Source organism: Talpa occidentalis, unplaced genomic scaffold, assembly GCF_014898055.3.
Source record: "Talpa occidentalis isolate TD23 unplaced genomic scaffold, MPIMG_talOcc4v2.1 talOcc4.6, whole genome shotgun sequence".
Taxonomy (NCBI): Eukaryota; Metazoa; Chordata; class Mammalia; order Eulipotyphla; family Talpidae; genus Talpa; species Talpa occidentalis.
This window is the reverse complement of record NW_023604972.1, coordinates 87,395,576-87,422,316: the sequence shown is the minus strand read 5'-3', so window position 1 is coordinate 87,422,316 and position 26,741 is coordinate 87,395,576. Positions and strand designations below refer to the sequence as shown.

At 36.3% G+C, this 26,741-nt stretch overlaps 1 protein-coding gene across 6 annotated transcripts in view; it reads right to left on the bottom strand.

Moving 5' to 3' along the window:
• Positions 1-53: 53 nt before the first annotated feature.
• The window catches only part of RAD17 (RAD17 checkpoint clamp loader component), a 30,462-nt gene continuing 3,774 nt past the window's right edge, over positions 54-26,741 (bottom strand). For all 6 annotated transcript variants that reach the window (XM_054687928.1, XM_037529104.2, XM_037529105.1 and 3 more), the window contains exons 3-17: positions 23,715-23,972; positions 23,201-23,284; positions 20,719-20,875; positions 19,394-19,524; positions 18,633-18,685; positions 18,427-18,555; positions 18,269-18,338; positions 16,168-16,279; positions 13,807-13,989; positions 11,603-11,688; positions 11,341-11,487; positions 10,704-10,853; positions 9,178-9,298; positions 2,826-2,883; positions 54-823 (exon numbers count right to left, since the gene is read on the bottom strand). In XM_054687928.1, the coding sequence (XP_054543903.1) occupies positions 562-823; positions 2,826-2,883; positions 9,178-9,298; positions 10,704-10,853; positions 11,341-11,487; positions 11,603-11,688; positions 13,807-13,989; positions 16,168-16,279; positions 18,269-18,338; positions 18,427-18,555; positions 18,633-18,685; positions 19,394-19,524; positions 20,719-20,875; positions 23,201-23,284; positions 23,715-23,972 (2,001 nt within the window). In that variant the 3' untranslated portion in view covers positions 54-561. The remainder of the gene's footprint in view (positions 824-2,825; positions 2,884-9,177; positions 9,299-10,703; positions 10,854-11,340; positions 11,488-11,602; positions 11,689-13,806; positions 13,990-16,167; positions 16,280-18,268; positions 18,339-18,426; positions 18,556-18,632; positions 18,686-19,393; positions 19,525-20,718; positions 20,876-23,200; positions 23,285-23,714; positions 23,973-26,741) is intronic.

Sequence of the window (26,741 nt, the reverse complement as noted above, 5' to 3'; positions counted from 1 at the left end):
ACATGGCAAACAATTCATGTTAGGAAGTGTTGAAAGAGAGGAGAAACAAAAAGAAACTCAACATTTTAATTTTCATATAAATTATGTAAATACTTTCCAAAAAGTATCTACAATATTCCACTGTACAATATATTAAAATGGCATTGGAGAAGCTAGAGATCACAGAGAAACTGAATAAGGCACAAGGTTTATTTACACTCAGAATTGTATTCTAACCTGTTTTATAATGCATATTTACAAACCCCATAAAGTTTTTGTATTCTGAATTACTCCTTCACAGTTTCTGATATTTGGCATAATGTTCAAAGATACTTCATGCACACTGACCTCTGCCAACACAACTCACAATTCTAAATAAATACTAGAGGAAAATAATGAAGACATTATTTGAAGGCTTGGTCTTCTAATAACTTCAAGAAGACAGTAGAGTCAGTTCATTGTGCTGAAATGCTACACGTGAAGAACTGTAAGTCATCTGAAAAATATATTATCTCTGTTCAAGTACCAACAAATAAAACTAATATGAATCTGTCAACAGTAATGTGACTGACAGGCTGGTCTCTATGTCCCATCGCTCTCATAGTCTTCTATGATCATGTCTTCTTCTTCCATGTCTCCCTGGGCTGCAAATGGCTGAGGTTGACTAGCAGGCAGTTCACTCCCACTATTCTGACTGGAAGGAAGAGAGGAGGCCGATTCAGTGGCCTGTGTGCATTCACTCAGAGCTTCCTTTGCAGGCTGACCTCCATTAAGCTGTGCTTCATCTCCACTGTCTGAGTCTATAATTCCATGCTCCCTGTCAGTGAGGGCTTCCATTTTCAACCTGTAAAATTCATAATACAGGCATTAATAATAACCAAAGTAGGAGATCGGGAGTGTGGTAATTAGGAAGTCATGAAAAGACAGTACTAGTCTGTCATTTACTCTTACTGTACTGTTTTGTCAAAATCTTTCATTTATTGACAATGAATTACATTAGTGAATAAATTACATTAGTGAATAAGTTACATTACAACTTAGAAATGAACTGATTAGTGTCATTAGTAAAGAGTCCTTACAAAAAAATAAATTTAAAAATGGGCATAAAACATGACCTGGGGCCTCCCCTGGTGGCGCAGCGGTTGAGCGCTGGGCTGCGAAGCTGCCCACATCCTCCGCAGCGCCGGTTCGATCCCTGGCCGCCAGAGAGGGTCCCACATGGCACAACAGACCTCTCCTGACGCGCCTGCTGCTGCCCTCAGCAATGTATTTTGTCAGTCTGCCTGTTCTGTTCCCTGCTCTGGCTCTGGTGAATTCTCTCACCCTCCTGCGCTTCTGACTGTACCCAGTGCTTGTATAAAATAATAAATAAATAAATCTTTTTCCAAAAAAAAATAAATAAATAAAACATGACCTGACAACTTACAGAAGAAATACAGATAGTCACTAAATAAATTCTTCAATTTGTAACTTTAAAATTGGCAATTACCTTTTAAAAGAAAACTCAGTGGTGGCAAGAGTTAGGAGAAAAGAACATGATGATATACTGTTAGAAGGATAAAATTGGCAAAATATTCCTGGAAGCAATCTGGTAATACAGACAGACTAAAGGCTCTAAAGGGTGTATATCCATTGATTCAGCAATTTCATTTCTAGAAACTCATCCTGGATAAACAGTATTTGATGTGCACCATGATTTAGTTACTAGAAAGGCTGTGATAAAAGTTGGAAACAAAACAAGCAGAAATATACAAAAATAAGTTCTAGGTTGAATTATATAGGAAACCATACAGTTTTTAAATGGTACATTTAATACCAATATGAATGAACGATAATGTTAAAATATGGTCATAGTAAGTGATAGTGAAGTGTCTTTTGCTACAAAAGATACTTGTCCTCCCTTGATTTTGATGCCATAATCTTGAGGGTAAAGAAGCCTGTGAAGAGAGTTGGTCTTGCTTGAATTCAGAGGGTTATGAGGGACAAAGCAAAGTTTATAAAAGATATGAGCCCTGATCACTTCCCAGTGGGATGATGCTTTAAGACCCACCCATCACTGACTTTCTATAACAGGAAAGATGGGCGCTACAGAGTTAAGCATAAGCCAGAAGAAACCATTAATACCACAAAGGCTTTAAGGAATCTATGAGGGTGACAGGGAAAAAAATCCCAGACAAGCAAGTTTTCCATTGGAAATTCCTTCCCACCAGGAAGGAAAAGAACAGGCAGGAGAATAAGTGCCATTTATATAATTCACTTTTGTTCCTGAAAATAGGAATAAAAGAAACATCTTTTTAAATCTTTTGAAAAAAATGCCTGAGTATAATTTGACCTACAAATAAGCTCAGTGGAAACGAAATAAAGATTTTGTGTTAACCACTGATATTAGCCCGAGTCATTTTATAGTAAAATCAACAGTACTGATAAAGACTTAAATTTCTATTTTTTTTTTCCAGTTGTCTAAATTTTCTATGATAAGGGAATAATGAAGACAATGTTATCTTTTGAGGTAGTTCCTCCTGGTCACTGTAGGCTTCAAACATAGGCTAAGAATACCTCTTGGCAGGAAAACTAAAAAGGAGATTATAGATATGCAGATATATTGAACTAAAAGATTTTAAAGATTCTTTTGCCGTTGTGATTTCATGAGCCTATTTAACCTGATATTCTATCATATATAGTACATACCATAGATAGACCTACAATGCAATTATATGGCCCTTAATCATTGGGCATAATATGTATATTTTATTTTACAGACATCATTTAGTGATTGCATATTGAATAGACAACATGCAGTGGACTATTCAGAAACAGTTCTTTGAAAATTAAAATTATTATCTGACCTTCCAAAGTGTCGCTTCAGAGGAAGTCTCCCAACATCTTGTATAAAAGAAATCTGAGCTGAAACAGAGATTTAGAAAAAGCTTTATATAGACATTTCTCCAAAGAACATATACAAATAGCCAATAAACATAAAAAGATGTTCAAAATCACTAATCATTAAGAAAATACAAATTAAAGCCACAAGATACCAAAAGCTATTACAAAAAAAAAAAACAAAAAACAACCCCCCCCCACCCCACACACACACACAAACCAAAAAACAGAAAACACGGTTTGGCAAGGATGTGGAGAAACTGGAAACCTTGTGCATTGCTGATGAGAATAGAAAAATGGTATAGCTGATGGTAAAGCAATTCCTCAAAAACTTAAAACATTTATTATGTGATCTAGAAATTCTATTTCTGGATGTACAATCAAAAGAACTGAAAGCATGGCCTTGAAGAGATATTTGTATACCCATGTTTATAGAATTGTTATTGAAAATAGTCAAAAAGTGGAAGCAGTACCTTCCTGGTGGTACAGGGGTTAAAGACAGCACTATTAAGATATCACCAGCCACTGCAGCACTAGTTCAATCCCTGGCTGGCCAGTGAGCAGCCCACAGGGTGCAGCAGACCTCTCTTGCCTTGCCCCTGCTCCCCTCAGTCGTGTATTTCAGTAGATCTTCCTGTTCTGCTCCCCACTCTGTCTGGTGAATCCTCTCACCTCCTGCACCTCTGGCTTACACCCCAGTTCTAGTATGCATAAATAAATCCTTTAAAAAAAAAAGTGGAAGCAATTTAAGTGTCCACTGATAAATGGATAAACAAAATGTGGTATATTTATAGCATGTAATTTTATCCAGTCTTCAAAGTGAAGGAAATGCTATAATGTGGGTGAACCTTGATGACATGGTAAGTGAAACATGTCAGCCACAAAAAGATATTTAAGATTCTACTTATATGAGGTACTAAAAGTGGTCAAATTCATGGAAACAGAAAGTATGTGGCATGTATGAGGGCTTATTTAGTGCTTTATGTTTATAGTTCAATTGTTCAAGATAAAAATGTTCTGGGGACTGGTTGCACAATGAGATGAATATGTTTATCAGTAGTGAAATGTATTATTTAAAACAGTAAATTTTATGAGAAAAATATTTAAGAAAATACAAAGCAAGAGGCTATGACACTGGAGCCATGATCTCCTTCTTTCCTTCTTCAGCCTGAAAGACGCTTCACTCTATGGTTACAACCAAAAACAGGACTCCCCTCTTGGTGCGCACAGCCAGCTGAGAGTTTGGTATTCCCTGCACACCCAGCCCCCACCCACAATTTGGAGGTTCTACTGCAGTAACCAGTGTAGCACAACAGGTTGGTGTGAAACCCAATGAAGCAGACAGTTAAAGAAATAAGGGATAGAAACAAAAAGAGTCCAGCTGAAACCACTGTCATCCCAAGGTGACTGTGCACGCAATAGTCCATGCTGAATTCTCTGAGAAATAACAAAGGCTTCATTAAAACAGTTCAGCCAAGTCAATAAACAAACAGCAACCAGTGATTAAAAACAAGCCCCAGCAAGTAGGGAGTAAACACCCAGGGTTTACTACAATATATTACCTAAAATGTCCAGTTTTCAACAAAACACTGCAAGACTATACAAATAAAGTGTGCCCCATATACAGCAAAGAGGGAGGCCACGGAAACTTCCTGTGAGAGGGCCCATGTATTAAGTTTAACAAAGACTTCACAGACGCCATTATAAATACATTTAAAGAATAAAAAAGAAACCATGCTTAAAGAAGTAGAGGTGGCTATAATTATAATTTCTCATCAAATAAAGTATATTAATAGAGAAATTACAAAAAGAACCAAATGGAAATTCTAGAGTTCAAAAGTAAAATAACCAAAATTCACGAGAGGCTAATAGTAGGATTTGAATGAATAGGTAGGAAAATCAATGAACTTAAACATTGATTGCTAGAGATTACGCATTTAAAGAAAAGAGAGAAAACAAGAAATGGGATATTTGTAAGCATGTCAACAAATATTTAATAGATAATTAGAAAAGAGGACAAAATGAGAGGAGCAGAAAAAATTTAAGGAAATAATGTCTGAAATGACACAGTTAATAAAATGAAAGAAGTGGGATAAAAATTGGTAATAACAAAGTCAAAACATCTGAAGGTGTAATGCCATTAAAAAAAATTACCATTAGCTAATCATCACAGATTGAGCAAATAATCATCTCTTATAAAAGGGATTCTAGAGAGAGTTCTCTCCACCATTCAAGACACAACAACAGACACTGTAACTAGTGCTTGAAGTTTTAATGAGATGGGATATTTACATAGTCTGAAAGCATCTCCCCACAAAATACTAACTCTATACTGGAAAACCTGAGATATATCATTTTAGTATGTAATAAAAGTTAGCGTTGCTAATAATGGTATCAAGAGACATCACATTCTCCTGATACGATGCACTGACAACACAACATCACTTCTGTGGTTTTCTTGCCAAATTTACATACTCTGAATCAAATCATAAGGAATCAGCAGACAAACCCAAACCGAGGCAGTCTACATTTTAACTGTCCTATATACCTCAAAAATTTCATGGACAAAGAAAGATCAGGTAGTGTTCCAGACTAAAGAACACTAAAGAACATGACAAATAAATAAATAAATGCACTGTTACCTTGCACTGGATTCTGGACAAGAAAGGGACTAAGTTTTTGTTGTTATTTTACAAAGGACAATATTAGGACAACTGGCAAAATATGAAAGGAGTCTAGTGTATCAATGTTAAGTTCCTAATATTGATATGCATGTTTTATGGTTATATAGAAGAATATCCTTGTTTTCAGTAAATACAGAGTGAAGGATTTAAGAAAAATGGGCATCACATCTGCAATGCACTCAAAAACAGTTAAGAACAAAAATACATGTGTGTGAATGTATATTTAGAGAAAATGGGAGAGAATAAAAGGCAAAATAAGAAAACTTGGGTCTTCCTGGTGGCACAAGGGGTTAAGTCTCAGCACTATGAAGCTATTGGCAGCCACTGCATCTTAAGTTTGATTCCCGGCCAGTGAGATAACCCACATGGTGTAACAGACCTCTCCTGTCTCACCCACTGCTGCCCTCAGCAGTGTATTTCAGTATACTGTTCCCCACTCTGTCTCGGGTGATCCTCTCACCCCCTGCACCTCTGACCTGTACCCCAGTTCATGTATGCATAAATAAATAAATCTTTATAAAAAAAACAAAAACTTTAAGATTGAAGAATCCTGATAAAAAATATTTAAGAATTATTTTGTACCATTCCTGTAAGTTTTTTCTAAGTTTTAAATTATTTCAAAATAAAATTTAAAAATTAATTTAATCTTAAAATGGGCAGTTATAAGGAAATCTCTAGGTTCTGATCCACAGGTTAATCACATTCATTGCAGAAAAGTTATCTCATTTCTGCCTATGAATGCAGACCACTTTAAATATTTAAGTAATAATACTTAAAAAAAAAAAAAAGATTTATTGGGGCATCCCTGGTGGCGCAAGGGGTTAAGACACAGCACTATGACGCTACCTGCAGCCACTGCAGCACAAGTTTAATCCCCGGCCAGGGAGGAAACACACATGGCGCAGCAGACCTCTCCTGACTGGCCTGCTGCTCCCCTCAGCAGTGTAATTCAGTCAATCTGCCTGTTCTGTTTCCCACTCTGTCTCTGGTGAATCCTCTCACCTCCCCCCAACACTGCTGGCCTATACCCCAGTACTTGTATGTATAAATAAATCTTTAAAAAAAAGAGATTTATTTATTTATGCATATAAGAAGTGGGTATAGGCCAGAGGTGTGGGGGGGTGGTGGTGGTGAGAGGATTCACCAGACAGAGTGGAGAACAGAACAAACAGAATGACTAAAATACACTGCTGGAGGGTAGAAGCAGTCAAGGCAGGAGAAGTCTGCTGCACCATGGGGATAGCTCCCTGCCTGGGGATCGAACTCATGCTGCAGTGGCTGCGAACAGCTTCACAGGTTGCATCTTAACCCCTTGTACCACCAGGGAGGTCCTAAGTAATAATACTTTTAAAAGCCATGACTCTTATTATCTGAAGAGAAATATCCTAGAATCCTCTCTTCTAATACCTAATAAGACAAACCCTATCTTTAAAATTTCTGAAAAGGGGCCTCTCTGGTGGCGCAGGCAGTTGAGCGCCGCACTGTTAATCTGCCTGCAGCCTCTGCAGTGCGGGTTCAATCCCAGGCGGCGGGCGAAAATCCCACAAGGCCGGTAGACCACTCCTGTCTTGCCCGCTGCTCCCCTCAGCAGTGTATTTCATCAGTCTGTCTGTTCTGTTCCCCGCTCTGTTTCTGGTGGTTCCTCTCACCCTCCTGCACATCTGGCCTGTATCCCGGTTCTTGTAAAATAAATAAATCTTTAAAAAAATTTTTAAAAAAATTTCTGAAAAGTTTGATAATCATAAAGTATTTTTTAAAATATTACACAAACGCACAATTTTTTCCCTAACCTAAAGATCAACACAGACATGTGAGCTATGACTGTTAATGAAATGTGGTTCTTTTTTTATCTAAAGATTTATTTATTTATTTTTATACAAGAGCTGGGGTACAGGCCAGAGGTACAGAAGAGTGAGAGGATTCACCAGAGACAAAGCGGGGAGCAGAACGGGCAGATGGACTGAAATACACTGCTGAGGGGAGCAGCGGGCACGACAGGAAGTCTTCCATGCCATGTGGGAATTTCCACGGCCAGTCGGGAATCGAACCTGTGCTGCAGAGACTGCGGACAGCTTCACAGCGCTGCGCTCAACCCACTGCGCCACTGGGGAGGTCCTGAAATGTGGTTCTTAAAAGACACATTAAAAAACACAAACAGGGTCTCCCTGGTGGCACAAGCCATTAAGACACAACCTATGGGGCCTCCCCAGTGGCGCAGCGGTTGAGCGCTGGGTTGTAAAGCTACCCGCAGCCTCTGTAGCGCCAGTTCGATCCCTGGCTGCTCCCCGGCCACCGGAGGAGGGTCCCACATGGCGCGCAGACCTCTCCTGCCGCCCGCTACTCCCTCGCAGTGTACCTCAGTCCTTCTGCCTCCTCTGCTCCCTGCTCTGGCTCCGTGAATTCTCTCACCCTCCCGCGCTTCTGACTGTACCACCCAGTGCTTGTACAAATAAATAAAAAAATCTTAAAAAAAAAAAAAAAAAAAAAAAGACACAACCTATGAAGCTATCCACAGCCACTGCAGCACAAGTTTGATCCCTAGCCAAGGAGATACCCACATGGCACAGCAGACCTCTCCTGACTAGCCCACTGTTCCCCTCAGCAAGTGTATTTCAGTCAATATGCCTGTTCTGTTCCCCACTCTGTCTCTGGTGAATCCTCTCACCCACCCCCCACCCCCACATCTCTGGCCTATACCCCAGTTCTTGTATGCATCAATAAATAAATCTTAAAAAAAAAAAAAACAAACAGAAACAACTGATGGAAAAATTGGTAAAGATCACAAAAAGGCAAACCTCAGTAGGCCTTTTTAGTAGCTTACTAGTTAGCTTGCGCAGGTGTACACTGCCATAGATACACTATTATTTTTTTACATTTAACCTACAAATTAACATTTATTATTTTTAAACCTGGAAAGAAACATACAATTAATGTTAATTGTAATATTGAAATCAACCAAATATCACTAAAGTTAAATAAGTTTAAAAAAAAAAGAGATTTGAGTATATTTTAGCATTGTTGCTTTTAGGAACTGAAAGTCTATGTCATCCCAAACCCATACTTTGAAGTCTAACCTCCAATTTGACGGCATCAGGAAGAGGAGCTTTGGTGCAAACTAGGGCATATGGGTTAGCCTGCATGAATGGGATTATCGCCCTTATCAAAAAGAGTCCGGAGAGAGGTCTCCCAAACATGAGGATACAATTAGAATTTGGCCATCTGCAAACTAGGAAGCAGACAGTTATCAGAGACTGGATCTTCTGATATGATGGTTTTGAACTTTCCAGCCTCCAGAGCTGCCGTAGCACAACCTTATAAATTATGGAATGCTATTTATAGTGACATAAGCAAATTAAACTTTCTATCTATTATTTGTACATGCACAGAAAAATGTCTGGAAGAATTTATACCAATCTTGTCAAAAGGAATTACCTGTTAGCTACAGGGGAGATACTTTCAAATTTTACTTTGTATTCCTTTCTTTCTTTTTAAATCAAAAAGCTTGTATACTAAATAAAAAAAAAAATCACAGGAAATATCTTAGACTCACAAATATATAGCAATGAGTTGACCCACAAAAAGATAATGTTATAAAACACTATTTCTCGGGAAAAATACAAGTCCACATTATTACCTTGATTTCTCATTGGAATGGTTAGCAAAGCAAGGTATGGCAACAATTGAGTTTGGAGGCATAAAGCTGGTAAGCAGAAGTCAGAAAAAAGTGCTTTTGCAGCCAGGCAATTTTCCCGATACTGTACAGAAGAAAAAACAAAAAAAGATTATGAAAAATAAAATTAAAAATATGGGTATGTATTCCAAAACAAACTAAGCTTATTGCATTACAAAAGATATAGGTTTATAAATTACAAATACACTTTGAAGACTTTAGTCCTTCATAACACAACTATTTTACAACTGATGTAATAGCAGTAAAAATTTTTACAGAGACTTAAGATACAAGATATCAAAAAAACCCACCAAATTTAAAAATAAAAGAAGGGAGGGTTGGTAAATGGGTAAAAGGCAACAATTTTATGACGAAGGCTAGAACTGGACTTTTGGTGGTGACAGTGGTATACACACGTTGATTTTCAAGGAGCATAGCTAAAACTTACGTAATGTGATAATGCAATGTTATTTTAACAAAAATAAGCAAGATTTAAACCAAAAAAATAGGAAATATGAGGCTGTAGCTCAGAGGGATCCCCTTCCAGGGAATGACTCAATATGAACTCTTTTTTTTGATTAAACAAATGGTATCCTGCCCTCCCGCCATCTTCCAAACTGAAAACAAGAGGCACCAGCAATATAGTAGTGAGCATAGCTGCCTTCCAAATTCAAAACAATGATAAAATTCAGTTAGTAAAAAAGAAAAACCTCAAAGGGATTCTGTTTATGGCATATACACATCATAAATTATGTGAGATACTTTCTCAATGAATGACTTTCAGTTAGCACAAGTGCAATGTTAGGCTGATGAAGAAAGAAGACTAATTTCTGCCTTCAAGGAACTAACAGCTTCCTTCACCCAAAAGACCAACACAAAAGGAAGGAGGAGCACTCCCATCTTCAAGGGGTAGATTCTACTTGGCATGAACAAACAGCTGTCATGTAAAACTATGCACCAGTGCTGACTTACTTTCCATTTTTCCAGGAGATTCTAGAAATTCCAAAGCCAGAAATACACATCTGATTTTTATTTCTGGCACTTCATTTAAAAAAAAAAAATCCTGTGTGTTGTATTTAACTTTGTGGGTCACCTGTTTTTGAACTCTAATTCAATCCTCTACACTTACAGCTGTGTAAAACTAAGTATGCAACATGTGAAATAACTTATTTAGCTTGTTAGAGGCAAAGTCAGTTTATTTTCAATTAAAACTAAAATATAATTAGATTTTGATTTCAATAATAGTCAACTAATAAATAAAACAGATATGTGCTTTCAAGTTTTTAGTGCCTTTATCCCCTTAAAAATGACTAAGCATTCGAAGACTGTCCTTTCCGTTTTATCATTATTCTAGAAAACTCTGAGAATTAGCAACTACATTTTTTACTAAGAATATTATTCTTTTCTTAAAATGGCTATATTGAGATAAAATTCACGTAACATTCACCTACTGAAAGCATACAATCTTTTATTTATTTATTTTTTTTTACCTTTTTATTTATTAAAAACCACTGGGGCTTGTGCAAGGGACGAAAGCTTGATCCTCCTCCTTGAGAATGAGCAAATCCTCGGACTTTGTTGGAATGTATTACACCTCTTGTAGCTATAGATGTACTATATTCCCTGAGTAAAGAGCGTGTCTAATAAAGGAGACAAGAAATAAAGAAAATAAAAAATTTGTAAAACAGTACTATTGGTACACTGGCAGCAAAAAAAAAACTAGCCATGTCTAATTAATGTATGTTCATTTTTTCACCACCACAGTCCTAAAAATAAGTCACAAAATTATTCAACTGAGACAAACCAATCAAATCAAATTATGATCAGAAAATTACTTTAGAAAAAACTGCTACTGTATTGTCACCAGAAAAATCAAATTGACTGCAACTGAACACCCAGATACAAAAAAAAAAAACAAAACTCCATCACAGAAAGTCCTATTAGACAGCACTTTGATATCTTGTAACAATATTTATGAGTTATAAATATATTGAAATAGGATGAAAATTAGAAAAGATACAACAAAAAAATTTGTGATACAGCTTCTAACTGTTACATTTAGAGTTTCATCCAGCAGTTGTTTCTCAACTCTGAGGTAACAAAAACATTGAAGTCAAAAGATCTTACATTCCAGTCACCACTGAGGATATCTGCAAAACTCAGAAATTCACTGGCTCTCACAAGATCATCTATTTCCACAAAGAAATCTATGTAGTTCTGGTGAAGATATAAATTGAATAACTCTCCAGGCATGTGTGACATTTCTACCACTTCCTATTAAAAAAAGCATATATACGTAATTTTTACACAAATGCAGGAGTCACATGTATATGCAGGCAATTTTAAGTAATGTGTATCTTGTAAATAGTATTGTTATTAATGATTTTACCTCAGGTTGAACAAGTAAAGTATCCCGCTCATATTCTGATAGATGAGAAGGCAATCGAGGTACATCTAACTCTGTTGAAGATGCCCCTACAAAAAATAAGTATCTTTATAATTATACAGTACCACTCAATTGAAGCTTTTTTATCACTTTGGGTACAGGATGACAAAAATACTATAAAAGTTGTTATAAATAAAAGACTGGAACTTATGTGAATTGTCTATTATTAGCAAAAATTAAATTTAGAATTCTGATGCCAGGATTATGGTTTTTCTAGACTTAAAATATCCCATTTCTCAAAGTAATCCACATTTCACCTTTCCAGCTCTCAGAAGCTGTCTTCTTTCGCATCTCATCTCAGTACACAGGTCTCTAGTGTTTTAGTTATTACACTGGAAGATGGCTGCTCTCTGTAGGAGAGAATGGGAATCCCATTTCCTAATAGGAGGTTCACAAATAAATATTGAAGAGAAAAAAAAAAGGTGGAAAGGAAATAACCAGTGGGAATGATGACTGAGGTTCAACAATAAGAAGATCTAAGGGCAGTGAAGCGTCTTATTTTCTATTTTAGTGATGCCGGTTTCTTTCTGCTTAGGCAGCATGCAGGTTTCCACTTAGAAAACCCAATTTTCAACTATCTGGAAAGAAGGAACTGGAAAGAAGGACATTAGGGTAAAACAAGGACACCTGGAGTAAGGAGAGAATGTAGGAGAAATATAGAAACACAACATAATAGAAAGAGGTAAAAGACAGGAAAATAGGGCCTCTCTGGTGGCGCAAGGGAAGCACTATGAAGGTTTCCCCAGCCAGCCAGGGAACTACCCATATGGCACAGCAGACCTCTCCTAACTTACTTGCTGCTCCCCTCAGCAGTGTATTTCAGTCAGTCTGCCTGTTCTGTTCCCCACTCTGTCTCTGGTGAATCCTCTCACCCCTCCTGCACTTCTGGCCTATACCCCAGTTCTTGTATGCATAAATAAATCTTTAAAAATAAGTGTAGGGCCTCCCCTGGGGGCGCAGCGGTTGAACACTGGGCTGCAAAGCTGCCCGCAGCCTCTGCAGCGCCAATTCGATTCCCGGCCGCAGGGGAAGGTCCCACATGCTCGACAGACCTCTCCTGCCACGTCCACTGCTCCACTCAGCAGTGTATTTCATCAGTCTGCCTATTCTGTTCCCCGCTCTGGCTCTGGTGAATTCTCTCACCCTCCCGCGCTTCTGACTGTACCCAGTGCTTGTATAAATAAATAAATAAATAAATAAATAAATAAATAAACAAATAAATAAATAAAATAAAATAAAATAAAATAAAATAAAAATAAGTGTATCAGATTAAAAAAAAAAATTCCTGGGGCCTCCCCTGGTGGCGTAGGTGGTTGAGCGCCACGTTGTGAAGCTGTCCGCAGCCTCTGCAGCACGGGTTAGATCCCGGCCTGCTGGCGAGGATCCCACATGGTGCTATAGACCTCTCCTGTCTCGCCCGCTGCTCCCCTCAACAGTATATTTCGTCAGTCTGCCTGTTCTGTTGCCCACTCTGTCTCTGGTGAATCCTCTCACCCTTCCGCAGATCTGGCATGTATCCCGGTTCTTGTATAAATAAATCTTTAAAAAAATTAAAAAAAAAAAAAAAAAGAAATTCCCATTTTCTACATGAAGAACAGGAGTTAGGGATTTTATTGAAAGGAGGGACAGTTTTGAGATGGGCTTTGAGATGGGCTAATGGGGAACGGACGCGATCAGGAGAGGAGGTGTCAAAAACAGATGAGGACCATGGAACATGTCCAGTTGGGGAGAAAGCAGATAGTGAAGGAAGAAATGTAAAAGGATCCAAAGACACATAAAGCTACTTGGTAATTTTCTTAGAGCGTTGGAGGTCAGAGCCTAGTGCTAAGAGGGCTTTGGGCTATACTTGCCACCAAAAGTCCAGATAGACTGATGTCTTATTTTTATCAAACTATACGTTTAATGATCTATAGACATTTAAGGCCTACAGTAGTTTCTGCATCTAATTCCACTCATAATCCACAAATATTCCATCAAAATACATTTTCCTATTATGTCTTAGGCCTTGCCAAACAGTATCTGACCTATCCTAGCTCGCTCTTGTAAAAGAAGCAAATATATGTCATTTTAAAAATGTGTTTAATTTCACTTGTAAGATTAATGGTTAACAAAATAGTAATAAAATAAAAGGTATAAGGTTTCCTTACTTTTACAATACAGTATTTTCCCCAAAGCTCTGAAGAGAAAGAGTGAAACATCTTTGCCACCAATAGCTTGAACTTCTTGATTTTCAGAAACTGTATCAGGTTTTTTCCTTCGTTTTGATTTTAACAGTGCTGGATCTGATTTTAAAGACACTTCTTTTTTCCTTGGCCATATATAGTTGTCTCCTAAATAACATACACCCAAGTGGCAATATTTGAGATAAAATTAAAATATGAAGATTAAAACTGAGTATATTTCATATAGTTATATAAAACATTCTAATTAAAAACATTTTCTAATATACAATAATCATAAAATACGTGCACTGAGTTAGTGTCGTCTTTAGGATACTAAACTAAAATGGAATGTCATCTAAAAGTATCTGTGACAGAAGTTTCAAATTTTCACACACACAATGACATACTGTCTACAATCTCATACAATAACATCACCTTGATTTCTCAGTTACATGTACTATTTTTGGTGTATGGTGTATTAACTAATTTAATCTTTATAACAATTCTATTAAAAGAAAGCTATTACCATACAGATCAAAGATATCAAGACATTCAAGATATAAAGGTTTTGTGACTGGAACTGGCTCCAGCTAGTGAGTTAGTTGAGTCTAGGCAGTTTGGTTCTATAATCCATGTTTATCAACTATGTTATATTACCTCTATACTGATTTGGGCATTCTCCAATTTATGAATGTGCCTATGCTTAACTTTCACTGGTTAGTCTACTGTTTAAAACTCAGAAAAGCAGCCTGGAAAAGCAGAAAACAAAGGATCTGGGTTTAAATCCTATGATTGTCTATCTAATTAGGCTGGTGTGAGAATGAAAAGGATATACAATATGCAATTACTAATTAATTCCTAATCCACTCAAAAATTATTTCCTACCATTTAAAATTTCTGAGCTCAAAGGAATAACAAAATGGCCCACTTCAGTGTTCCTAATAATAATTCAAGGAGTAAAACTAAGCATCATTTGCGTAGTATTTCTACAAGTATAAGCAGAATTCTGAATTTCTTTGTAGATATTTTGAAAAATAAAGATGTAACCTAAATGAACAGGTGGAAATTAGAATTTTAAGTGGCTTTTGAGAGTTCCAAAGAGGGCTTTTAATTTTTAAAGTCATTTCCTTAGTGTTAAGCATCAATTAGGTTACTTGCTAAGTATTTTCTGCTGAGGACTATGTGTAGCAAACTATGATCATTGAAGTGTAATTACTGCCCTTAAGGCTCTCTCTTTATCACAGCATGGCTACAGACCTTTTTTACATATTCATGAGGAGAAGTGAATTTGTAAAACATATCATATAAATTATTATGAACTAAGTTCAAAAGTAAACCTACTTTAGCATAATACTATTAAATCCATTAACAGCTGGTTATTTATTGAGTAATCAATATGTGTCAAGCCCTGTAATAAACACTGTATTGTCTCACACTTCACACAATTGTATGAGACAACTTCTGACACATAAGATGACAAATAGTGTCACAGTTTAAGCCATCTGCAAAAATAAGTCACCAGAAAGTGGCACAGTCACGATTTTCACCCAAGAAGTCTCATTCCAAATTAACTTTGAAAGGCAAAGTAGCAAATCACATAAGGGAGTCAGGTTTTGCTTCAAATAGCTATATGAATATACAAGGTATATTCACAGGGATGCATTTTGAATGTGTACACACATAACTTTAAGACACTGTCTCAATATGGAAGCTCTATGTTTAGTAGGTCATTCCATATGATCCAGCAATTCCACTCCTAGATATTTACCCAAAGGACACAGAAACATCAATTCCAAAGAGCACCTGCACCCCTATGTTTAGAGCAGCACTGTTTACAATAGTTAAGCTTTTGGGCAACCCAAATACCCAAAAATAGATGACTGGATCAAGAAGATGTGGTACATATACACCATGGAATATTACTCAGCATTCAAAAAAGATAAACACAAGCAATTTGCAGCAACATGGATGGCGCTGGAAGGGATCATGCTCAGTGAAATAAGCCAGAAAGAAAAAAAAAAAAAATACCGGATGGTGTCACTCATAGCAGGAATCTAGAAAACTTAAATAAGGGACCAGGAAAAAGAATAACTATAAGAAAGAAAATATCAAAATCAACAAACAACTATGAACCAGAGACACTATATGGGGGGTGGGGGGCGAGGAAAGGAGGGATTGGGGTCAAAATAAGGGGGTTGTAATTGTATGGGGAATATAAAAATAAAATTTAAATTAAAAAAAAAGACACTGTCTCAATAAAAATTTAAGAGGTGATAAGTAAGTATCACAAGTTAAAAGGTATAAGAGAAAGTCATCTATATAATGGAATATATCTTCTATGGTTACCTTTTGAAGATGAAAACTGGAGGCTGTTTATTGCACTTCTGATATCACCAGAACATCCTTGACAGAGCAATTCTAGAGAAGTTTTATCAGGGATGATAATTTTACTTCCATTCTAAAATTTAAAAAATTAAAATTAAAAGGAATATTTTCCAAAACAAAAGACCAAAGACTATTTCTAAAACAAAGACTTCCTCCCTCATTTTCTAAACTTAATGCACATACACTAGGCTCTTTCTAACTTGAATGCTAAAAGGCAACCAGGTGCCTATAGAAGGTACCTAAAACCCCAGTCTGCCTTTGAATGGTGTAAGTGTGAATGACCTATTGCAGTTTAAGGTAAAGTTTCAAGAGTGCAAGATATTGTTTCCCCTTTTTACTTGGACTAGGTTATATTTTGAAGTTCTACATCTCACTATATATATATATACATATACAAACATGTATGTACATACACACAGACTGAAAACACAGTATTACACAAAATTAAGTACCCCCAAAATTGAATAAATCTGCAATTTACATGAAAATCCCATATGCTGGGGTTTCCAGCATATTACCAGTCGGTCAATAACAAAAAGTTACTAGAGCAGCTGAGGTTTCCAGCATACTACCAGTCTGTCAATAACAAAAAGTTACTACAGCAGCTGATTTAAAGCCTATGTTTTTTTTTTTTTTTAAAGATTTATTAATTTATGCATGCAAGAACTGGAGTACAGGCCAGAGGTGTGGGGGGTGAGAAGACTCACCAGAGACAGAGTGGGGAACAGAACAGGCAGATCGACTGAAATACACTGCGGAGGAGAGCAGTGGGCTAGATGGGAGAGGTACGCTGTGCCATGTGAGTTAGCTTCCTGGCTAGGGATTGAACTCATGCTGTAGTGGCTGTGTATAGCTTCAGAGTGCTGAAGCTTAACCCCTTGCACCACCAGTGAGGCCCTAAAGCCTGTTTCATATAGATATTTACAATGTATAAACTATTATGTATATATTTAAACTATTTATATAGTTTATATATTTAAACTATTATGTATATATAGATATTTACAATGTATAAACTATTATGTATATATTTAAATTTAGGTAAATTTAAAAATTTAAGTACACACAAACACATATTTTTTTTATGTCTCACATGTGAAACACTTGGTAGTTTAACGTAAGAAAAATATATCCCCTCTTTGACCTCAGAAACTCCTGTTTAGGGACATGATTCAAGTTGCTAAGAGAATAGATCTTAAATCTTCTCACCATGGAATGATAATTATGCAAAATGATGGAGGTATTAAGTTAATTCTACTGTGATAATCATAATCCAATATAAGTGTATCAAATCAACATTACACACTTTAAACTTACAAGAAGTTATATGTCAATTATATCTCAAAGCTAGAAAACAATGGTTGGATGGTAAATTTATCATGTGTTTTTTTTCAATCTCAATAAAAAAATTATTAAAATAAAAAGTGGCAACAGGGCAATATTAGAGTTGTATTGATAACTAATGTACCTAGATGCTAGGAAATACTTTGGTAATAGATGCAATGTGAACACTAAGGCAAACAAAGGGAAATTTACCTCACTGTGAAAAAGAAAGTTAAGTTTAATAGTAGAGAAAGGTAAAAGATCCTTTAACTTGATATACATTTTATAAACTGGCATGCCTTCTGAATGTAATAAAAATTTTTAATTCTAAATACTGAAATAAAATGTCCTCAACTCTTTTTTTTTTAATTTTTAATTTTATTTTTTTTTTAAGGTTTATTTATTTATCTATACAATCACTGGGGTACAGTCAGAAGCGAGGGAGGGTTAGAGAATTCACCCAGAGCAGAGAACAGAACAGGCAGATTGACAAAGTGCACTGCTGAGGGGAGCAGCAGGCGGCAGAAGAGGTCTGCGCACCATGTGGGACCCTCGCCTGGTGGTCAGGGATCAAACCGGCACTGCAGAGGCTGTGGGCAAATTCACAACCCAGCGCTCAACCGCTGCGCCACCGGGGAGGCCCAAAATGTCCTCAACTCTTGAAGTTATACAACACCATTTAAGTTTGCTTTCTATAATAACAACATAATATTCAAATTAATCAGTTCTTAAGGCTTACCTTATTAGCTTCTATTGACACTATTCGGTTAAGAAATTTCATCATAATTGTTGGTGCCACAGGGTTGAAACTGTCAGTTTTATAAAGAAAGACAGTATTAATGATTAATTTAAAAATATAACATATATGTGATGACTACAGGCAGGAATTTTTCTTACCTAATGTTTGATATACCACATTCTTCTTGAATTTCTTTGGGAAACAATAACCTCTGACTATTATTCTCTCCACTAACACTGTCAGAGATTATAAAAATTAAAGGACATCGACCAATCTGCACATATGTCCTAAGATAAAACAAAATAATATTGAAATTTAAGCTGTTACTTAATTTGGAATTTTAGAAAATGTCATTAAAACTCACCTTAGAACTTCATGTAATGTATGACAATCTCGATAAAATTGGTTAGGTAAATCCTGTCAAAAGCATAGAATAAACACTAGTTCAGTTTTATTCCCATGCAAATTTATTTTCAGATTTCAATTTATTAAGACAGGAAAAAATGCTATCTATCCAACGTACTGTGACAAGAACTTATATAGAAATTAAAGAAAATATGAAATAGTTGATATCCTAAACAGTACATATATTAATGCAAAGCCCAGTTTTCAGATCAAATTTCCTAGGGTCCTTTTTTTAAAAAAAAATTTTTTATTTTCTTACATCGTTGTTCACTTTTGAACACTAATTTATTTCTTTCCTCAGGTGTAGTCCCCAGAAATCTCCCACCACCATATCACCCATGAAATATCACCCTAATCCCTTGTGCTCCTCCCTCCTGTTTTGACCTTTACCCTCTTTCTCCCCTTACATATGCCTCAGCTCTAGTTTGCCTGCAATTTTTGTATTTTTTTGTGACTTGTAGGGTTACTTTTATAGTCTTTGTATTTTCATTAAAATGTAATTTTCCAAATATTTCTTTTGCTTTTCTATACCTATATCATGTAAACTTAAATTTAACAAATCTATAGTTACTCTATTCAAGTTTACTAAAAGAAATTTTAGTTTTATGTTATATTTTCCACTATTAATTCCCTGGGATGAGTAAATGTTATTATTACATAAGCTGTATCTTTCAATTGTTTACTCAATAATCAGAGCAGGATTCCAAAAATTGTGCTTACTTCAACCAGAATTATCTTCTTATCAGTTCTCAAATCATCTCCAAGCATTTGTAGTTTGTTATATTTTGTTGCTCTTAATAGAAACTCTTTAAAGACTGCTATCTGAGACTGATAGGGATGGAAGCTAGATTCTGTTAAGGAAACACATTTAATACTTTCATTTTCACCAATTATATATACATCAATTTATACATATGTTAATAATAGACATTAATATACATATATATGAACTAGTTCACAATAGTCTTTTCTAATTAGGCAAAAGTGCTTCAATTGAAAATGAGGATATTTATTTTAAAAAACAAGAATTACAATGGACAACAGTAATTTCTCTGTACCAGTAAATGTAATATGGAGTGAACAGACCAGAACAGTTGTTAATATATCATTAAACAAAAATACTTATGACTTTGGCGCCCCCTGGTGGCGTAGGGGTTAAAGACAGCACTATTAAGCTATTGCCAGCCATTGCAGCACTAGTTTGATCCTGGCTAGGGAGGTGACCCACATGGTACAGCAGACCTCTCCTGCCTCACTGGCTGCTCCCCTCAACAGTGCATTTCTGTCGATCTCCCTGTTCTGCTCCTCATTCTCTCTGGTGAATCCTCTCACCCCCTGCACCTCTGGCTTACACCCCAGTTCTTGTATGAATAAATAAACAAATCTTTTTTTAAAAAAAAAAAAGACAACTGCCAAGGAGGGGAAAAAAAAAACTTACAGCTTTGCCTATGCAATGAAGACTCTCCAAATGAGTGCATTACTCTAAATGAATTATTTTCAGTAATAATTGTTAAACAAAAACTGACTGACTAGTGAACTGTTTAGTGTATGAGAAGAAGGAAAAGCTATGGTTTATATGGACACATTTTATACAGAAGACTGTTTATACAGAAGACTTGCTATATTGTCAAAAATAATGTTATTGTCTAGAAAGCAGTAAATATTCCAAGAGAGGAAGACACAAACATATCCTCAAAGAATCTTTTCAGTATCCTTTCGTTATCTAACAAAATTTAATTCTCAAAGAATCCCATTCTCCTCCATTGGAGACACTTTATCCTTTCTTCTCCAGAGGTATTTCTCTCTGAAACTGGGAAGTATAGGAGAAAATTCATATAGGGAGTTTTCATCTGAGGGCTACTCAGACTTTATATGAGTTGATATTAAGCAGATGCCAATTTAGCATAAAAACGGCAATAAATACTTTCTCAAAAGTATACCCAAAAGCATCTTAGGAGTCTCAAGAATATAGATAGGCAATGTGTTTCACACTATATCAAGCAGACTTTTCCCACTATTTCCCCTATCTTCACAGCAAACCTTACCAGAATTAAAAAGCACCTTGAAATCATCTTTTTGGAAGTCTGGTAAAATTGGATTAATCCACTCTTGTACTTGAATACTAAGCTCCTTTGACAAAATTTTTATAGTTGTTGTTTTTCCACATCCAGGAGGCCCTGTTATTAATAAAATAGATCCACCCTAAAACAAACCCAAATATAAATAGTAATTAAAAATTAAAATCATTGGAATGCTAGTATACTATATCTACATTTTCTTTCTAAACATTACTTCTATAACCATTTACTGAATGTCTGCTATAAGCTGACTAAATTTCGTAATTATGCTACCTAGGAATAGACCAGCTTTAGCTAAAAGAATCTCAATTTCTGAACTTTAAGTGTAGTTTCTAATAATTATTCATTTTTTTGTATTATGTCCCTTCCAAGAACTACTTAATAGCCAAATAAAATCAACCAAACCAGCTATATTAAGAAGGTAAAGAGTTTAAGTCTGAAACAAGTATTTTTAAGGGTTATATGAACTCATAAAATCCTATTTTAGCAGTCTTTTTTGTATTATATACTATTATCATATAAATCTAATACTTTTATGGGAAGACATAAGTATTACTTTATTTGTACATCTGATTCTTTAAGAAATGTACACTAGGAAATACATTTACCAAAGACTAATGAGAGATCAGAAGTTAGTCCCAGTGATATTCTCTCATACAAAAATTCTAATAAAAAGTTAAAGCTAAAAAACCATCAGGAGTTTTCCTATATCCACTAGTGGGTTGTTAATCCTTGCTCATTTGTCTATATTTAATCACCACTTTTATTAGTAAGTAAAGCCTGTGCACTTGCACCAAGAAGAGAACCAGTCCCGTTTTTTAAAATGATAATACATTATAGTTCTACTGGACATGAGTTTGATGCTAATGACTCAATATTTTAAAAGCAAAAAGATTTATATAATCTGAAGAGAAACCAAAGAACCAATTAAATTTTTTTTTCTATTTCCTTAAAGAATATCATTGGAAAGAAAAAAAAAGAATATCATTGGGATTTTAATGGGGATTGCATTAAATCTATACACTGCTTTTGGGGAGAATAGTCATTTTCACTACATCAATTCTCCCTATCTTTGCATCTGCTTTTGTCTTGTTTAAATAAGGTGTCTTTAAACAGAAACATATAAAATGGACTAATGAAAATGTGATTACATTTCATTAGATTTCCCAGGAACCTAACCAAGTATTTCTCTTAGAAACAATGGTTCAGTATTTGCTAATTCAGTGTTTGCCTGCAGTAATTTGAAAGAATGTAACAAATGCCAATAATGAGACAAGACTTCCAAGCAGATTATTTTTTAAAAGACAGACAATCAAACATGACAGCCAGTCATTTGTGTCATGTAACAGAGTGAAGTGTCTTTTGACACAGTAAGTAAAGCTTCATAACAAAAGCTTTCAGTAAGAGAAGTGGGAGTTTCCTATCAGAACATTGAAAGACTTTTTTGTTAATTCCCCCTACTGTCTACATTGCAAAAGAATTTTACTACATATTGATAGAAGGCAATTACTGTAGAATAGTCAACTCAGTAAATAATTAGTGCATTTACAATCAATTTTAAAAAGTTTTAGTATGTCCATAGAGAAATTTAGAAGTCACCACATTTTTTTTTTTTTGGTATACAAATATCTTGTGATTGATTACTAACATCACTGAAACGTTTGTGTAATAAAGGATATAGGACTTATTAAAAGTCTAACTCCTTAGTGGCAAGTAGTCTTTAAAACTGTAGAGGAAACATTTTCCTCAATACCTATGTATTTACACACATACCTAATTTCATCCAACTGGTGAAACGAGAACAGTACCACATGTTTAGATTTAAGACATGATAATGATTATACTGAAAACAAAGTACTGCTAAGTGAGAAAACAGACAATGAAAAATACAAACTATACTAGCTGAGCTGATCAAATAAATCTGAAAAAATGCTTACATGTAAGAGGAGCATCAGGTCAACTACCAAGAATCTCAAAATAAGGTTTAAAAAGAGACAGAATGCTCTAAAGTGGGGCTGAGGGTAACTATAGAGTTAGGAAGTGAAAAAAAAAATATCAGTCTAAAATGAATGATGACAATTTTAGGCTCTATTTAGGGTACTGTGTAATTTGCCTGCTTTAGTTTGAATAATCTGATGTACTAAATATACTAACACCCTCTCTGGTTTACTGTGCTTTATGTCAATGACAGGAAATAAGAAGAAAAAAGAAGTGCAAGTAAAGGAAAAACTCAAAGTCTCCAAGTCTTATAGTGAGGCCAGAAGTAGAGCTTTCTATTGCAGGTAATCTGAACCTACTTAAAGACTTGATAAAAATTTAACTTCTCATAACCAACAGTGATGTTAAGTATTTCATTAAAAGCACATTTCTTCATATAATAAAAATAAAAGGAAAGCATGAGGCTTAAAAAAAAAAAGTACAAACCCAAGCATGTTTCTTATTTAATTACCTGTTTTGGTTGCCTTTCTAAGACTTCAGTTTTTAACCAGGTTTCAACTTCTTCAATTTTCTTTTTATGCACAGCAAGTTCATGCTAAAAATTTCAAGTTCAAAACATTTTAATTGAAGGATTTTTGGCACATCAGCATGGATTTATCTAAACATTTTCAATGAAAAAAAAACCTGGGCAAATAAGTAATATGATACGGTAATAAAAGAGACTTAATTACACTTAAATTTTTTAATTCTGTTAGAGAAAAATTCTGCTCTTAAACTGACACAACTGCATGACAAGTTTGGGCAGGTCTGCAACTAGAAACAGATTAATTCTATGTTGGTTAAATTCAATCTAAGACAAATGACCAATGATGTAACTTCAGAATAACGAAAAAAAAAAAAAACCTATGGAATTGTTTTTTCTTCATTTTTATTAGAAATATTGTTATGAGTAGTACTCTGAAAATGCACATCCTTCTCCTTTCTAAAATTAAATTATGTAGACTTGTTTGCATGGTATTTAATACCTGAGTTTCTGGTTTATATTTATCCACCCATGGTTCATTTTCAGAAGGATATTCCTTTGAATTTTCTAGTCCATAACTCTGTTCTGAGGAATAGAGTTTCCCTCTTTTTTGAGCTGGAAATCTGCTACTTTTTAATGTGGAAGGCACATTTTTTCTTCTATGACTTGAGTTATTCACACCTAGCGATGTGGCAGTAATAGTAGAGATGCCTATATTCTCTGAAAAATCATCAAATGACGGGTCAACCCAGTCAGTTACCTGAAAAAAAACAAACCATGTAAATATTATTACATTTTTGGCATTTATTTCCTATATAATTGAACTGCTCTGCAAAAAAAAAAAAAAAAATTTCAAATCCTTGCAATATCTAAAATAAAAATCTTACAAATAGTTATTTTATTTTTTTAAAGATTTATTTATTTATGCATACAAGAGCTGGGGTACAGTCCAGAGATGCTGGGAGGCAGGCTGTGTGTGTGTGAGAGGATTCACCAGAGACAGAGTAGGGAACAAAACAAGCAGACTGACTGAAATATACTGCTGAGGGGTGCAGCAAGTGAGACAGGAGAGGTCTCTGCACCATGTGGGTTGCTCCCTGGCCAGCCGGGGATTGAACTCATGCTGCAGAGGCTGTGAACTGCTTCACAGTGCCGTGCTTAACCCCTTGTGCCACCAGGGAGGCCCTTGATTATACTTTTCTTCAGCTCATGAAGCAACTAATATTTTGATAAAAGGGAGGTAATTTTCTAAGGAGGATGATTTGTCAGATTTATCTAGGAAAAAGGGCACTGAGGGGCCTCCCTGGTGGCGCAAGGGGTTAAGATGCAGCCTGTGAAGATGCCTGCAGCTTCTGCAGCACAAGTTTGATCCCTAGCCAGCCAGGAAGCTGCCCACATAGTGCAGCAGACCTCTCCTGTCTCGACCACTGCTCCCCTCAGCAGTGTATTTCAGTCAGTCTGCCTGATCTGTTCCTCACTCTGTCTCTGGTGAATCCTCTCACCCCCTGCATCTCTGGCCTGTACCCCAGTTCTTGTATGCATAAATAAATATTAAAAAAAAAAAGCACTGGGTAAGAAAGCAGGAAAATCAGTGAATTATGATTCATGTTCTTCTGGTCTATAGAAATTGTTTGCCTTTCTACATTCCCCTCCACTGTTTCCTTTTCTTAAATGCACACAGAGAAAGATGGTGAATTAAGCAAATTTAACCTAAAAATGTTTAGGATGTTAAAAAGGTTTTTATTAAATTAGAACTTTTAGGACAGTTTCTCTTAACAGTCCAACAGAACAGATTTAGGAAAATCTAGCTTAGTACCTGGTTTTTGAAATTTCCTACCTGGCTAAGAAGGTTGGGGGGGCGGTGTGAAGATTATAATTTCCATGAAGAATACTCAGCCACAGTCGTAAGCCATTAATTAAATAATGTTCCTTTCTAGGAGAAAAAGTACCCAAAGGCTCAGGACAAGCAAGCTGGGGTTTACACGTATTTTATGATTGCAAAGTCACACAGGGGAGGTCTGCTGTGCCATGTGGATCAGCTCCCTGCCTGAGGATTGAACTCCTGCTGCAGTGGCTGGTGATAGCTTTATAGTGCTGAGATGTAACCTCTTACGCCACCAGGAAGGCCTACACTTTACTTTTTTATTATTTTTATTATTATTATTTTTTTTAATAGAGGCATGTTTTATTTATTTGTTTCTTTGTTTTGTTTATACATGCACTGGGTACAGTCAAACTCGTGGGAGGGTGAGAGAATACACCAGATCCAGAGCAGGGAGCAGAGCAGGCAGAAGGACTGAAGTACACTGCTGAGGGGAGCAGCGGGCGGCAGGAGAGGTCTGCGCGCCATGTGGGACCCTCCTCCGGTGGCAGGGGAGCAGCCGGGGATCGAACCGGCGCCGCAGAGGCCCCAGGGAGTTTCCCAACCCAGTGTTCAAACGCTGCGCCACCAGGGAGGCCCTACACTTTACTTTTTTTAAAGACACAGGGTGAAGAATATTATCAGCAGGGCCTTCCTGGTGGCGCAAGGGTTAAGTCTCAGCACTATCACTTCTGCAGCCTGAGTTTGATACCTGGCCAGGGAGCTAAGCCACATATGGCACAGAAGACCCCTCCTGTCTCACCCATTGTTCCCCTTAGCAGTGGGTATTTCAGTAAATCCACCTGTTCTGCTCCCTACTGTGTCTCTCGTGAACCCTCTCACCCCCTGCACCTCTAGCCTACACCTCAGTTCTACACACAAATAAATAAAAAATAAATCTTTAAAAAACAAGTATTTTCAACAGTGAGTAAAGAAACCCCTCTGGGGAAAAAACTGTATCTTAACCACCTAATTAATTTCCTTCTCTTCAAAACACTGCCACTATTTCTACTTTTTTGGCCCCTTTCCTCTATTTTTAAGAGTACATGAAAATATTATCTGTTGTAGTAAATCTTTTAACAGCAATTATCTGCATGTTAGGACGTTAAAAAGGTTTTTATTAAATTACAACTTTTAGGATGGCTTCTCTTAACAGTCCAACAGAATAGATTTAGGAAAATCTAGCTTAGTACCTGGTATTTCAAATTTCCTACCTGGCTAACAAGGTGTGTTGGGGGTGTGGGGGGGTAGTCACATTTTTTAATTTTAGTTGTTACGCTTTTCTTGGGAAAAAACAGCAAAGTTAAATAATCTACTTAAGATTAGAGGAAAAAGCCAATCCAAACACTAAGAAAATAGTGCCTCAGATGAGAATGACAGAGTCCGATCCTATTCTATTCTTTAGTCTTACTAAGAATTGATACATTGAGGGCCTCCCCGGTGGCGTAGCGGTTGAGCGCTGGGTTGCGAAGCTGCCCGCGGCCTCAGCGGCGCCGGTTCGATCCCCGGCTGCTCCCCGGCCACCGGAGGAGGATCCCACAAGGCGTGCAGACCTCTCCTGCCGCCCGCTGCTCCCCTCAGCAGTGTGCTTCGGTCCTTCTGCCTGCTCTGCTCCCCGCTCTGGCTCTGGTGAATTCTCTCGCCCTCCCGCACTTCTGACTGTACCCA